General features: G+C 36.8%; 1 protein-coding gene across 1 annotated transcript in view; it reads left to right on the plus strand.

Annotated features, from left to right (window-relative positions):
- Nucleotides 1-1,108: 1,108 nt before the first annotated feature.
- Nucleotides 1,109-13,145, plus strand: part of NDUFA12 (NADH:ubiquinone oxidoreductase subunit A12) — a 113,737-nt gene continuing 101,700 nt past the window's right edge. Inside the window, exon 1 of the mRNA XM_053716894.1 lies at nt 1,109-1,260. Within this exon, the coding sequence (XP_053572869.1) occupies nt 1,172-1,260 (89 nt within the window). The 5' untranslated portion in view covers nt 1,109-1,171. The remainder of the gene's footprint in view (nt 1,261-13,145) is intronic.

The raw sequence follows: 13,145 nt of genomic DNA on the forward strand, positions 1-13,145 counted from the left end.
TTTTTTTTAGTCTATGACAATGTAGGTAGTACAGCTAATGTGCAGCTATGCCACCTATTTCCTAGCTTGCAATAGTAAGATGCTCCAGGGCCATTTTCAGGAGGAAACTGGACAAGCATGCAGGCTTCTCTCTGATTACTATTAAAAGTTATGTAGAAGTTAGTACAGCTGCATGTAAGCTGTACTGCCTTCCTGTACAACACAACAGGCTTTACACAGAGACAGCCTGCTGCTTGTATTAGGGTAAGATTTTAACATTAAAACATAAACATTTAGAGGTAGACTATTGGCAGAATACTTAAAAGGACAAGATATCTACAGTGCATAGATTTTAATGGACACTAAACCCAATTTTTTTCTTTCGTGATTCAGATAGAGCATGCAATTTTAAGCAACTTAACTTTCTAATTTACTCCTATTATCAATTTTTCTTTGTTCTCTTGCTATCTTTATTTGATAAGCAGGAATCTAAGATTAGCAGCCGGACCATTTTTGGTTCAGACCTGGGTAGTGCTTGCTGATTGGTGGCTAAATGTAGATTTCTGCTTTTTCAAATAAAGATAGAATGAGAATGAAGAAAAATTGATATTAGGAATTAATTTAGAAAGTTGCTTAAAATTGCAACAAACAAGTGAAAGATGTTTTGAAAACATTTTGAAGTTTATACATATTTTGTTGTTGATGTTGCTAGACTGCAGCAAATTCTTGCAATTACAAGTTGTGTACTTGCCCTTTAAAATGCTGCATCAAACATTCCTTTTAAGTTGTAGCCACTTGACTTTGATCCCTACTCACTCGTGACTTACTGAATAAAGCATCTTGGAAGTTGGCATTTAATTAATTCATTATGTACAGCATGTTGTATTATTACGTTATTGCTATTGAAGCACCTTTGGTATTTTCCTTGCACAGTGGATGTGTGATTACGAAAAAGTAACAAAGTATCGAATTGCTTATCACTATTTGTAGTATTATTAATGTAATGTGTCACACTATTTAGTAGTATTTCCATGAATTCAATCTTCTCACAATAATTTCAAATTTCACCTCTGGCAACCTGTGTCTTTGTAATGCCACAATAAACAGCACACTGTTGCGGAACTCTGAGCTCGCTTCCGTTCCCAGCCGAGAAGGTTTGACAGGGGTACCACTCTAAGCTGCTTGACACAACATGGCGGAGTACTTGCAAGTGGTGCGGAGGGCACTACAACAGATCCGAGCTCACGGGGGGCTCCGGGGTTCCTTCTGGCAGTTTCTTAGGTAATCCTAGTGGCTTTTTCTTGCTGTGTTGTGTTCGATGTACTCGGGGAGTGTTGGATATTTCTTTTGGTTCCTGTTCGTTTTCACCTTGTAAAGATCATACTGACCTCTGCACTCAAACACTGGACACTAAGGTGTCCCCCTCAAACTACATACATAACTATTACAAGGTTCACGCTAGCATGTAAGTGTTCAAATAGTTAATTATTAAAGTGAATTTATTCCACGATTAATGGTAGACGTTCTGTAATAGCATCTCACCATCTAGATTCTACAGCATTGGAATGACGGTATGCTGTCAAATTTGTCAATGGTCACTAGTTTATAGCAGTGATTATCAGGTGTACATGCCCTCAGCTACTGCTGTCAGAGAACTAGGACTGAAGGAAAAAAGAGCCATTATTGCTGATGGTAAATTTGTATTTACACCCTGTATATTACTAGTTGTCACATTACAAATAAGAAATATAATAATAGTTGTAATAACATACATAATAACGTACATATTGAATAATATAAAGATGTATGTGTGTGTGATATATATATATTGGCATGGAAACTGTTGAACTCCACTTTGAGTATTTGCAGCCATATTATAAGCTTTGAAATTGTGGAAAAAATGGAAGTGACTTAGAATTTAATTAAATCTCTCTGGAAAGATCTCTGGGCATGATTAAGACAGAGCATGCATAAGCAACTTTCTAATTTACTCCTATTATCATTTTTTCTTCTTTCTCTTGCTATCTTTTTTTGAAAAGGCAGGAATTTAAGCTAAGGAGCTGGCCCATTTTTGGTTCAGACCCTGTATAGCGCTTGCTGACTGGTGGGTACATTTAGCCACCCAGGTGCTGAACCAAAAATGGACTATCTTCTTAGCTTAGATTCCTGCTTTTTCAAATAAAGATAGCATGAGAATAAAGAAAAATTGATAATAGGAGTAAATTAGAAAGTTGCATAAAATTGCATGCTCTATCTGAATCATGAAACAAATTAATTAGGGTTTAGTATCCCTTTAAGGGAACATTAAAGGGATATGAAACACACAATTTTTCTTTCATGATTCAGATAAAGTATGTGATTTTAAAGTGAATGTCAATTTTGTCTTATTCTAACCAATTATAATATTGCTTTCAAGTTAATAAAGAAAACCGCCACTTTATTTTTAAAAAACAAAACAAAATAAAGGTTATATTTTCATTACCAAATTTGCTCCGTTTTAGGTAGCAGCTCCTCCCACCCGCAACTTCCGGATTTAATCCCCTGTAACGTATACAGCAGTCCCACCCACTGTATACGTAGAGTCAATGCGCGCTCCCGGCTTTGCTATACACAGCGCATGCGTTGCGTATTTACCAAGCACTCTGAAAATTGCTTCTAAAATGACTAAGTGTAATAGCGCATGCGCTAAATGTGAACGTGCGTGAGAGCTCTGTGTGACGGCTTCCAAACACAGGCGCATTACATACGCGTGACGTAGCCGAAAGGGGTTTGGTCCCCCCGTGGTTGATCGGATTATTGGTTGACACAAGCGAGCCTACAATGTCAATCATTAATCCAAGATGGCGGGCGGAGGATTGAGATGACGATCGTTATGAAATAAAGCTCAAATAATAGTTAATTAGAGGTTTGCTGAAAAAATGATGAATTAAAGTGGCAGTATTTTAAGGTCAGCGTTTAAGCAGTGTTTAGCATTGAGCTTGACTTTACATTCACTTTAAACAACTTTTTAATTTAATTCTATTATCAATTTTTATTCGTCTCTTGGTATCATTTGCTAAAAAGCAGGGACATATACTTAGGAGCCTGCCCATTTCTGGAGCACTATATGGAGTTTTGCAAGAATGTTATCCATTTGCAAGAACACTAGATGGTAGCACTGTTTCCTGTCATGTAGTGTACCAGATGCCTACCTAGGTATCTCTTCAACACAGAATATCATGGGAATGAAGAGATAATAGTAAATTGGAACCTCCCTTTTTTTAATGTTATGCTCTGTCTAAATCACATAATTTTTTATTTTTTTTGGTTTTAGCTGTAGACATGGTGTTGCGACCCAGTAATGGGTCCCGGTCTGTGCTTTGAAGAACACTGACCTACACAATACTTAGCAGGTGACATCCCCTCTCCAGAGGAGGCATGGACAGAAATAACCACACCTTTAACCTATATAATCCTTACCTGAGCTTCCATCCTCATTCCTAGTTCTGGACAGCATAGGAATACAGACACAATAAAGTGTGAGAATCCTGGTAAGTATTGTCTAGGTTATATGCCAATATATAGAAATGATGTTTTTATGATTTTGGCCAACCTATCCAATACTTACCAGGTGAGAGAATACCAAGCAGTATATTGTAAGTGCAATAGGGAATGGGAAAGAAGAAAACAAACACGGATATGAATGCAAAAAGAGATATATTTTAAGAAACAACAGAGTTGAGAATTTTGCTTCCAAGTGTAGCAGACTTCTCCATACAGCAGCTTGACAGATATTGGAAATGGTCACATCATTCTGAAATGCTCAGGTTGTAGATACTGCTTTTGTGGCGTGTGCCCTGAGCCCAGGTGGTACTGGAAAATAATTCAACTTGTAGATCTAAATAATATACCTTGCTTGAAGTTTGAGCCAAACACAGTCCACAAGACCTGGCGTCTCTCGATCCGTAGTGCAGGAATTTGTGGAAGTGAACCCGCTTCAAAGGTCACCCATTAACCTCCACTAAGCTTGGAGTGCCGTTGCAGCGGTGGAACCAAGCCGTAAACAATCGCAGTGAAAAAAATGGAGCAGGCACTGCAAAGGGTGTGTTAAAATAAAATCCTCAAGTGTATTGGATATACATTAAAAACAATGTACAGACAGGCAGGATAACAAACGGGGCAGGTCGTATTTCACGCCCCCTAGTGGAGCTTACTCATAGACGTAACCTATGCTTAGATGGTGTCTTATTGATACACTTCCTTAGGATCAATTAACCCATTGACAACATTAAAAACAGAGTTAAAAACCAAACATTTTATCCAGCAATCACAATGTGTCAAATTGACACCATAACATGGTATTCAGAACCTACCATAATAACCTTGTTCTAATATGCAACATAATATAGTATTACAATAATAAACATTTTTGTATAAATATATGCGTAAGCTCACCTTTTATTTTTTTTTTTTAATGTATATCCAATAAACTTGAGGATTTTATTTTTAACGCACCCTTTGCAGTGCTTGCTTGAAGTTTACCTTTTCTATTCCCTAGAGCAGGCAAGGGGAACCTTGGCCCTCCAGATGTTTCAGAACTACATTTCCCATGATGTTCAACTGGATTTCAGAGTGCCTATGCATCATGGGTAATATAGTTCTGAAACATCAGGAGTGCCAAGGTTCACCATCCCTGCCCTAGAGGAATAACGAACAATATATCTGTTCTTCTGAATGCAATAGTTTTTTCAATATAATAATGAAGAAATCGTATAAGATGTTTCTTTATCAACCAGCTTTCACGTTATACAAAAATATGAAGGTACAGTGCGTTAGAGGAATGGAAATTTGAAACTACTTTAGGTAGGAACTCTGGAATCGTCCGAAGGATAACTTTATCTGGAAGTAAAGCCAAGAACGGTTCTTTCATAGACAAAGCTTGCAAGTCTGATACCTGCTTTGCTGAGTTAATTGCTACCAGAAACACAGTCTTCAAAGTCAAATTCCACAATGATGCTAATTTCAAAGGTTCAAAAGGAGCTGTCAAAAAAAGCCATTCAGTACAAGAGGTAGGTCCAGAAATTGATGACGTCGCCGTCTATATTGAAGCCAATATAGACGGCGACATCATCAATTTCTGGTGTCTCCAACATTAAGTTCCCACATGGCCATATAAAATTTGCTGCCCCAGAGAATTATCTGTATTATGTTTTATCCTCGCAATTCCCCCTTGACAGCCTATTCCTGTTACTAAGTGATGTTTACACATATTACGGCATTTGATTGTAGCCTGCACTAATTTCCATCTGATAACTCATTTAATGTTCCTTCTTAGTATTAGCAGGGCCAATAATGGATGTTAGACCCTGTCTTTACATATTAGCATTTTAGAGCTTTATATGGAGTATTTATATAGTTTTTTATTGATTATCAGTGCTTATTATTATTATTTTTTTCATTTATTTTTCATTATTTCATTTCTTCAATTTATTAGTTGATGATTGTGGGCTTTACACAGAATATATTGCTGTACAACAACTTAATCTTATAGGGGATATTAACTGAGGTTTTTACTTGGCAGGATAATTCTATTATATATGTATAACATACTGTTCTCTTTATTTACCCTCTAAGGTTACCAGTGCTAGATTTTGTTCACCCATTTTTAGACATGTCCCTTTTAAATTGTTAATTCAATTTTTGATGCACCTGTGGACCCAGGTGTATTTAAGGATCTGTTTTCTCACCATTCAATAGTGTCCATGATTAACGCGTAGGACCGTGTTTGTTTTTGTCCTGTATTGACAGGGGTTACTTTTGTTTTAACACTGTTTGTTTTATGTCTTCCCGAAGTAAATACATTTCTATGAACTCATACGCTTGGAAGACTTGCTGGTTTTTTTTCTATTTGTTGCATATCTCCTTTCTCCCAGCTAAGCCTCAGCGTATCCCGGACCCACAGAGGATTTCACTGAGTCTACGTCACATACCTCGAGTCAACTGGAAGTGACTGACAGCATTGCGGACGGCTGTTGCCGCTTGGAAGATTGCGGAACGCTTGCCCTACAGAGTGCCGAGGTTGCAGAGGTTGAAAAGAGGCTGGCGGCACGGGGACCCAGACTGATTAGAGGTACTTCCACAGATTTCTGGTGAACGATTCGTTGCCACTATATTTAGCCCTAACCACACGAAGACCTTTTGCCTGGGTGAGTGCTTACTACTTTTCCGTAATTGTGCTTTCTAATTCACCGGACTAGACCAGTGACTTTGTTTGGAGCTGTTGAGAGGGACGTCCTGTATAACTGGTTAAGGATGTTTGGAATCTCTGGAAGTAACCAAGGAGGTTGAACTGCTACAGTGCCCTCAACTAATATTGGCACCCTTGGTAAATATGAGCAAAAAATGTCTTTATTGTTTAAGCCTTTTGATCAAACAATTGCAAACACAACAGGTTTATAAAAAAAAATAAAAAAAAATCTTTAAATGGACAGTCAAGTCCAAAAAAAACTTTCATGATTCAGATAGGGCATGCAATTTTAAACAACTTTCCAATTGACTTTTATCATTACATTTGCTTTGTTCCCTTGGTGGTATTTTTGAAAAGCTAAGCCTAGCTAGGCTTAAACTGATTTCTAAACTGTTGAAAACTGCCCCTTAGCTCAGAGTTACAATTATTGGCACCCCTATGAATTTATATGGGAAAAATAAATTTGAAGTATATTCCCATTGATATTTCACATTTTTTAATAACCTGGGTATCTAGGAAAAGAAAATTGTTCAACCATGACTTCCTGTTTCACAGAAGTATAAATATGAGGTAACACATAAGCCAAAGTCTATTTTAGTCATTAATTACAATGGGTAAGACCAAACAATATAGCTGTGATGTGCGGCAAAAGGTTGTTGAGTTTCACAAAATGGAAAGTGGCTTTAAAGGGACAGTCTACACCAAAATTTTTATTGTTTTAAAAAAGATAGATAATCCCTTTATTACCCATTCCCTAGTTTTGCATAACCAATACAGTTACATTAATACACTTTTTACCTCTGTGATTATCTTGTATCTAAGCCTCTACAAACTGCCCCTTATTTCAGTTCTTATGACAGACTTGCATTTTAGCCAATCAGTGCTGGTTCCTAGAAACTCCACGTGCATGAGCACAGTGTTATCTATATGAAACACATGAACTAAAGCCCTCTAGTGGTGAAAATCTGTCAAAATGCCCTGAGATTATAGTCGGCCTTCAAGGTCTTAGAAATTAGCATATGAACCTCCTAGGATTAGCTTTCAACTAAGAATACCAAGAGAACAAAGCAAATTTAGTGATAGAAGTAAATTGGAAAATTGTTTAAAATTACATGCCCTATCTGAATCATGAAAGTTTGTTTTTGACTAGACTGACCCTTTAAGAAAATATCAGCATTGAAAATGCTTATTTCCACCATCAGGGCAATAATTAGGAATTTCTAGTCAACTGGAAATGTTATGAATCAACCTGGAAGATGATGTGTGTCTGTATTGTCTCAACACACTGTGAAGAGGATGGTTCAAGTGGCTAAAAATATCTCCAAGGGTTACAACTGGAGAATTGCAGTAGTTAGTTGTGTCTTGGGGCCTCCAAAACTACAATCCAACTTCACATACATCACTAACATCACTACAAGTTGTTTGGAAGGGTTTATAAAAATAAATAAAAAAAAAAAAAAAAAAAAAGCCTCTACTTTCATCCGAAAACAAACTCAAGCATCTTTAGTTTGCCAGACTCTACTGGAACTTTAAATGGGATCGGGTTCTATGGTCAGATGAAACCAAAATAAAGCTTTTAGGCAATAAACCCCAGAGGTGGGTTTGGCACACACAGAGAGGTAGCCATATGGAAAAGTACATCATGCACATGGATAAATATGGTGGTGGTTCTTTAATTCTTTTGGGCCTGTTTTTCTGCCAGAGGACCTGTTAGGATACATGGCATCATGGACTCTATCAACAAACCAACAGATATTAAAAGAACACCTGACTGCCTCTGTCAGAAGGCTTAAAATGGGCTGTGGTTTGATCTTCAAGCAGGACAGTGATCCAAAAAATACATCAAAATCAACGTAGAAATGGTTTACTGACCACGAAATCAAGGTCCTGCCATGGCCACCCCAGTCCCCTGACTTGAACTCCATAGAAAACCTGTGGGGTGAACTGAAGAGGAGAGTCCACCAGCATCGACCTCGAAATTTGAAGGATCTGGAGAGATTCTGTATGGAGAAATGGTCTGAGATCCCTGGCCATGTATTCTCCAACCTCATCAGGTATTATAAGAGAGGACTTAGAGATGTTATCTTGGCAAAGGGAGGTAGCACAAAGTATTGACTATAAAGGGGTGCCAATAATTGTGGCACATATATTTTACAAAGTTTTTTTTATTTTTTATTTCTTTTGGATAAACTTGTGTTGTTTGCATGTGTTTGATATCAATGAGAGCAGAGTATTTTTGTGTACTGTTTGAACAAAAGATCAAAAGGTTAAACAATAAAGACAATTTTCCATAGCCGCCTTTGCTCATATTTACCAAGGGTGCCAATATTCGTGGAGGCCACTGTCGCTGAAGCAGAAGAGGAAACTATGGTCTTCTTGGCCAGTAAGGCGCTATCAGGATAAACATCCCTTTCTCCTTTCAGATTCTGTGCAGGATCTATGGAATTTATTCCAGTGGAGGAAATATGAATTTTCAGAGACTTTTGTTTGGATTGTTTTGGTTCTTCATTTAGCTCATTTGACTATATGAATGGTAGAAATGAGCTTGCCAATCCGTTTCATCCACTCTCTTGCTGTTAACCATTTATGTTTCTGAATCTGTAAGAGGAACAACTTTAATTCTTGGATCTTCTCCTGAGGAAGTGAAACTAGAGTTTTGCCTGTATTGAAGAGGGCACTCAGAAACCTTGTGGACTGAGAAGTTTTGAGCTGTATTTTTCTTGATGGACTATTCATCCAAAAGTTGTTTTTTTTAAGATTTGCAAGAATACATCTGTAATCAGTTCTGTCTGTTGCTCTAAAAATGCCACCAGAAGAATATTGTCTAGGTAGTGAAGAAGAAAAATACATTGTTTCAGAATTTCTGCTACCAATGGAACTAACACCTTTGTGAAGTTTCTTGGGGCTCTTGATATTCCGAAAGGGTCACAAGCTGGAAATGCTAACCATTTACTGACAAACTTAGGTAATTTCTGTGAGGTGGTGCCACTGGAATTCGAAAATATGCTTCTAACAGGTCTTTAGAAACTAGAAAAGAACCTTGGGGAATCCGAGAAATCACAGTAAGTAGAGCCTCCATCTCGAATTTACGAGGTTTCAAAAAGTGATTTAGAGATCTCAGATCCAAAATTGATCTCAATGGTCTGTCTTTTTATTCTTTATCAGGAACAACCTGGAGTATAATCCTTTTAATATTGCACAAAATCACAGTCCCGGTGTAAGGAAAGGCAGGGAGAGAGAGTATTCGTTAAAAGGTAAATTTTATTGCACTTGCATTAAAAAAGTTACAAAGGCACAGCAAACTGTCAGAATCCTCGGCTGACGCGTTTCCTGCCTCACGGGCAGTCCATCAGAGCAAAGGACTGAGCGCTAAACACAGCTGTTAAATCCCGGATGTGTCATGTATTTAAACCAATAGAAATACAAGATCTAAAACACACACATTAACTACTTAGTTGCTTGTTCCCAGATAATGCATGTCATATTTAAGTAAAAAACATACTCAATTAAAATCACATATCAAAAAGTTTTTCTTAGAAGTTAAGATATAACTGGAAAGTAGGACCCTATTGAATAGAAATAGCAGTTTCTTGACCAAACATAGCACATAGCCAGTACCGCTCCATCTGACATCCGCAATATTAGTGGCTTTTTCAATATAAAAGTTGAATGCAAACAAAAATATAATCGGCCATTGCAGATAACAAAATAAAGCATAAAATACTAAGTATAGTGCCATGAACTGTACAAGACACAATTAACCTAGGTGGAAAAGCAATTAAAACAGAGTAAGTACTATGAGCATATCTACATCGTTCAATTTTGAACATTTGTTGAAGCACAAGTATGTTAATATTGAATGACCAGAGCCTTGAGCATGCAAAACACATATTGAAGCATAACTTATTGCCATCCTTTGGAACCTGAGATTGAACAAAATAACAGGACGCTTTTTGTGAAATTCTAAAAAAGTAACCAATCGTAACAACAGCCACAGCCCATGAATCTGGAATGATATGTTCCCAGGTGTCCCTTAAATGTAAGAGAAGAGCCTCCATAGGAACTTTGATTACTCTCACTAATACAGTGGTTGAGAAAAAGAGCAAATTACTTAACACACCCTCTGCCTCCGGTTGCTGACTGGGACTTCTAAAGTTGTGTTCAAAAGGATTCTTTAAATGAAGGGTTTCTGGAAATATAAGCTTGAGCACGCTGCTTAACCCTTTGGCTGCTAAGCCATTTCCCACCTGTGTGCTAAGCTGGTTTTGAGCTTTTTGTTACAGTTCATGTTTAAACACTTTTAGAAGTAAAGTTTGTGTGAATAAACTATACAAACTATATATTGTTTTTTTCAGCAGACCCAGGAGATTAAAAATATACCATTATTATATGTGTATGTATCATCAGGTTTAAAACATATCGCGTAAAATGTGAAAAAAGTGTATTTTTTTACTCCTGACTCAAAAATTAATAGTATGTAATTTTTCATCATCAAAACCTGTGTGGATAAGTATTTGTAGTAGGTAACCTGTCTGAAATATCATAAATTAAGAACATTTCACTGTTTTTTTCCACTGTTTTATTGCAGGCATGTCAATTTGATAAATTATCAAAAATAGCATCTTAGAATTTACTGTACTGCTTTCAGCAATTAAACAGTTCTAGCCACCTGTGAAATTAAAATGGGGTACACAAAGCACGCATTTTCAGAAAGTACACCCCTTGGTGCATCAAATGAGGGGCTACAAGTATTTCTAGCATGGATCTGGGGTGCGCAGCTATTAATGGAATAAGTTGCATTGCTTAAAAAAAAAAAAAAATTCTAAGCAAAAAGACATATTCCACTTATTATTACATTGTCTATTTTTGTGCTAGCAATACATGTAGCCCCTCATTTGATGCTTCAAGGGGTGTACTTCCCAAAAATGTGTACTTTTTTTACTGTATCTTAGTTTCCCAGGTTTCTACAGCTGTCTGATTGCAGACATAACCCATAAAAGTTGAAATGCTATTTTTTTAGACTATTTTAAGATTGTCATGTCTGCAATTAAACAGTTCTAGCCACTTGGAAAATTAGAATCTTGTACACAAAGCACACTTTTGTAGAAAGCACACCCTTTGGAGCATCAAATGAGGGGCTACATGTATCTCTAGCCCATAATTTAGGTGTACAACAATTAATGGAATATGGTGCTTTGCTTAAAAAATATTTTATTTTTAGCAAAGAGCCATATTCCACTTATTATTACATTGTCTATTTGTGTTCTAGCAATACTTGTAGCCCCCCCACATTTGATGCACCAAAGGGTGTACTTTCCAAAAATTTGTAATTTATTTAATGTATCTTAATTTCTGAGGTGGCTACAGCTGTCTGATTGCAAACATAACCTTGTAAATTTTAAAGACTATTTTTTTTTTTTAATTCTCTTTACAAAATAAATAGATATTTTAAAGGAATTATGTCGCTAGAAAATATGTAAATTTTATTGCAAAAAAATAAGCTTCTTTGCAAAAAAATACAGTTTTGAAAGGTGGACAGAGCTGTGTAAAGAGGGTGTTTTACTCATCTTCCACGCATGCTAAAAGGCTGATTATAAATATAATATTATTATTATTATTAATTTTTTTAATAGCATTCCTCGACCATTTAATAATTTTGTAACCACATTATCCAGGTGATCATGAGATTACAAATATAATATTGGTCCGTATTGTAAAAGAGAATGCAACATTTCCTAGCAAGGTGATCACTGCGGTAACACGAGTTATAATAAATAATAAATAAACAATTTTATTTTAAGAATATGTATTTTAGGGATCTCTAGGCAATTTTGATCTTTATGTTTGTGCCTTTAGAGACCCCCAAATCCTTTTTTTTTTTATGTTTTTATTTTCACGTTTTTATGAACACATTAAAGACTTACGCCATTTGAAAGGTTAGATGAATACCTTTCCAATGGTGGGTCTTGGGTGTCTGAGATACAGGCTTCTAAGCAGCATGACCCCATCTCCCTATTACTGACAATTGTCAGTTTTAAATAAAGTTGCGCAGTGACATCATCACTTCATTGCGCGTGACGTCACTACCCAAACGTGAACCCCCGGTGATGCCTCTCACTATATAGGCCAGATCGCCAGGTTGGGAGTAGATGGAGGTCTCCAGAACTCCACGAAGGTGGGGGAGTGCTAGTGACGGCTCTTAACCGTCGTTAGCACTTGAGAGGGAAAATTTGCGACGGCTCAGAGCCATCGTTAACACTCAAGGGACAGTCTAGTCAAAATGTCATGATTCCGATAGGGCATGTAATTTTAAACAACTTTCCAATTTACTTTTATCACCAATTTTGCTTTTTTCCTCATGGTATTCTTAGTTAAAAGCTAAACCTAGGTAAGCCATATGCTAATTTCTTAGCCCTTGAAGGCCGCCTCTTATCTAAATGCATTTTGACAGTTTTTCACAACTAGAGGGCGTAAGTTCATGTGTGCCATATAGATAAAATTGTGCTCACGTGGATTTACCTAGGAGTCAGCATGCTAAAATGCATGGCTGTCAGAAGAAGCTTAGATACCTTAACGACCAAGAGGTGGAAGTGATCGCTTTTAGGAAGTGATCGCTTTTAGGGTATTGCAGCGATGGCTCAATATTGAGGCATCGTGCAGTACCCTTTTTTAAGCAAACCGATGCAGAGAGCCACTCTAGACATGTGTAACCTTCCAAAAATGGTTTGGAAATAGCAAAGTGCTACTTTTACTTTTTGCTCTATAACGTGCGAAGAACATGTAAGCATTGGGTATTTCTAAACTTAGGACAAAATTGAGAAACTATTTAGCATCTGTGTTTTTGGTGGTTGTAGATGTGTAACAGATGTTGGGGGTCAAAGTTAGAAAAAGTGTGGGGTTTTTTTCATATTTTTTTTTTAAATAGTAAATTATAAGATAT

Source organism: Bombina bombina, chromosome 6, assembly GCF_027579735.1.
Source record: "Bombina bombina isolate aBomBom1 chromosome 6, aBomBom1.pri, whole genome shotgun sequence".
Taxonomy (NCBI): Eukaryota; Metazoa; Chordata; class Amphibia; order Anura; family Bombinatoridae; genus Bombina; species Bombina bombina.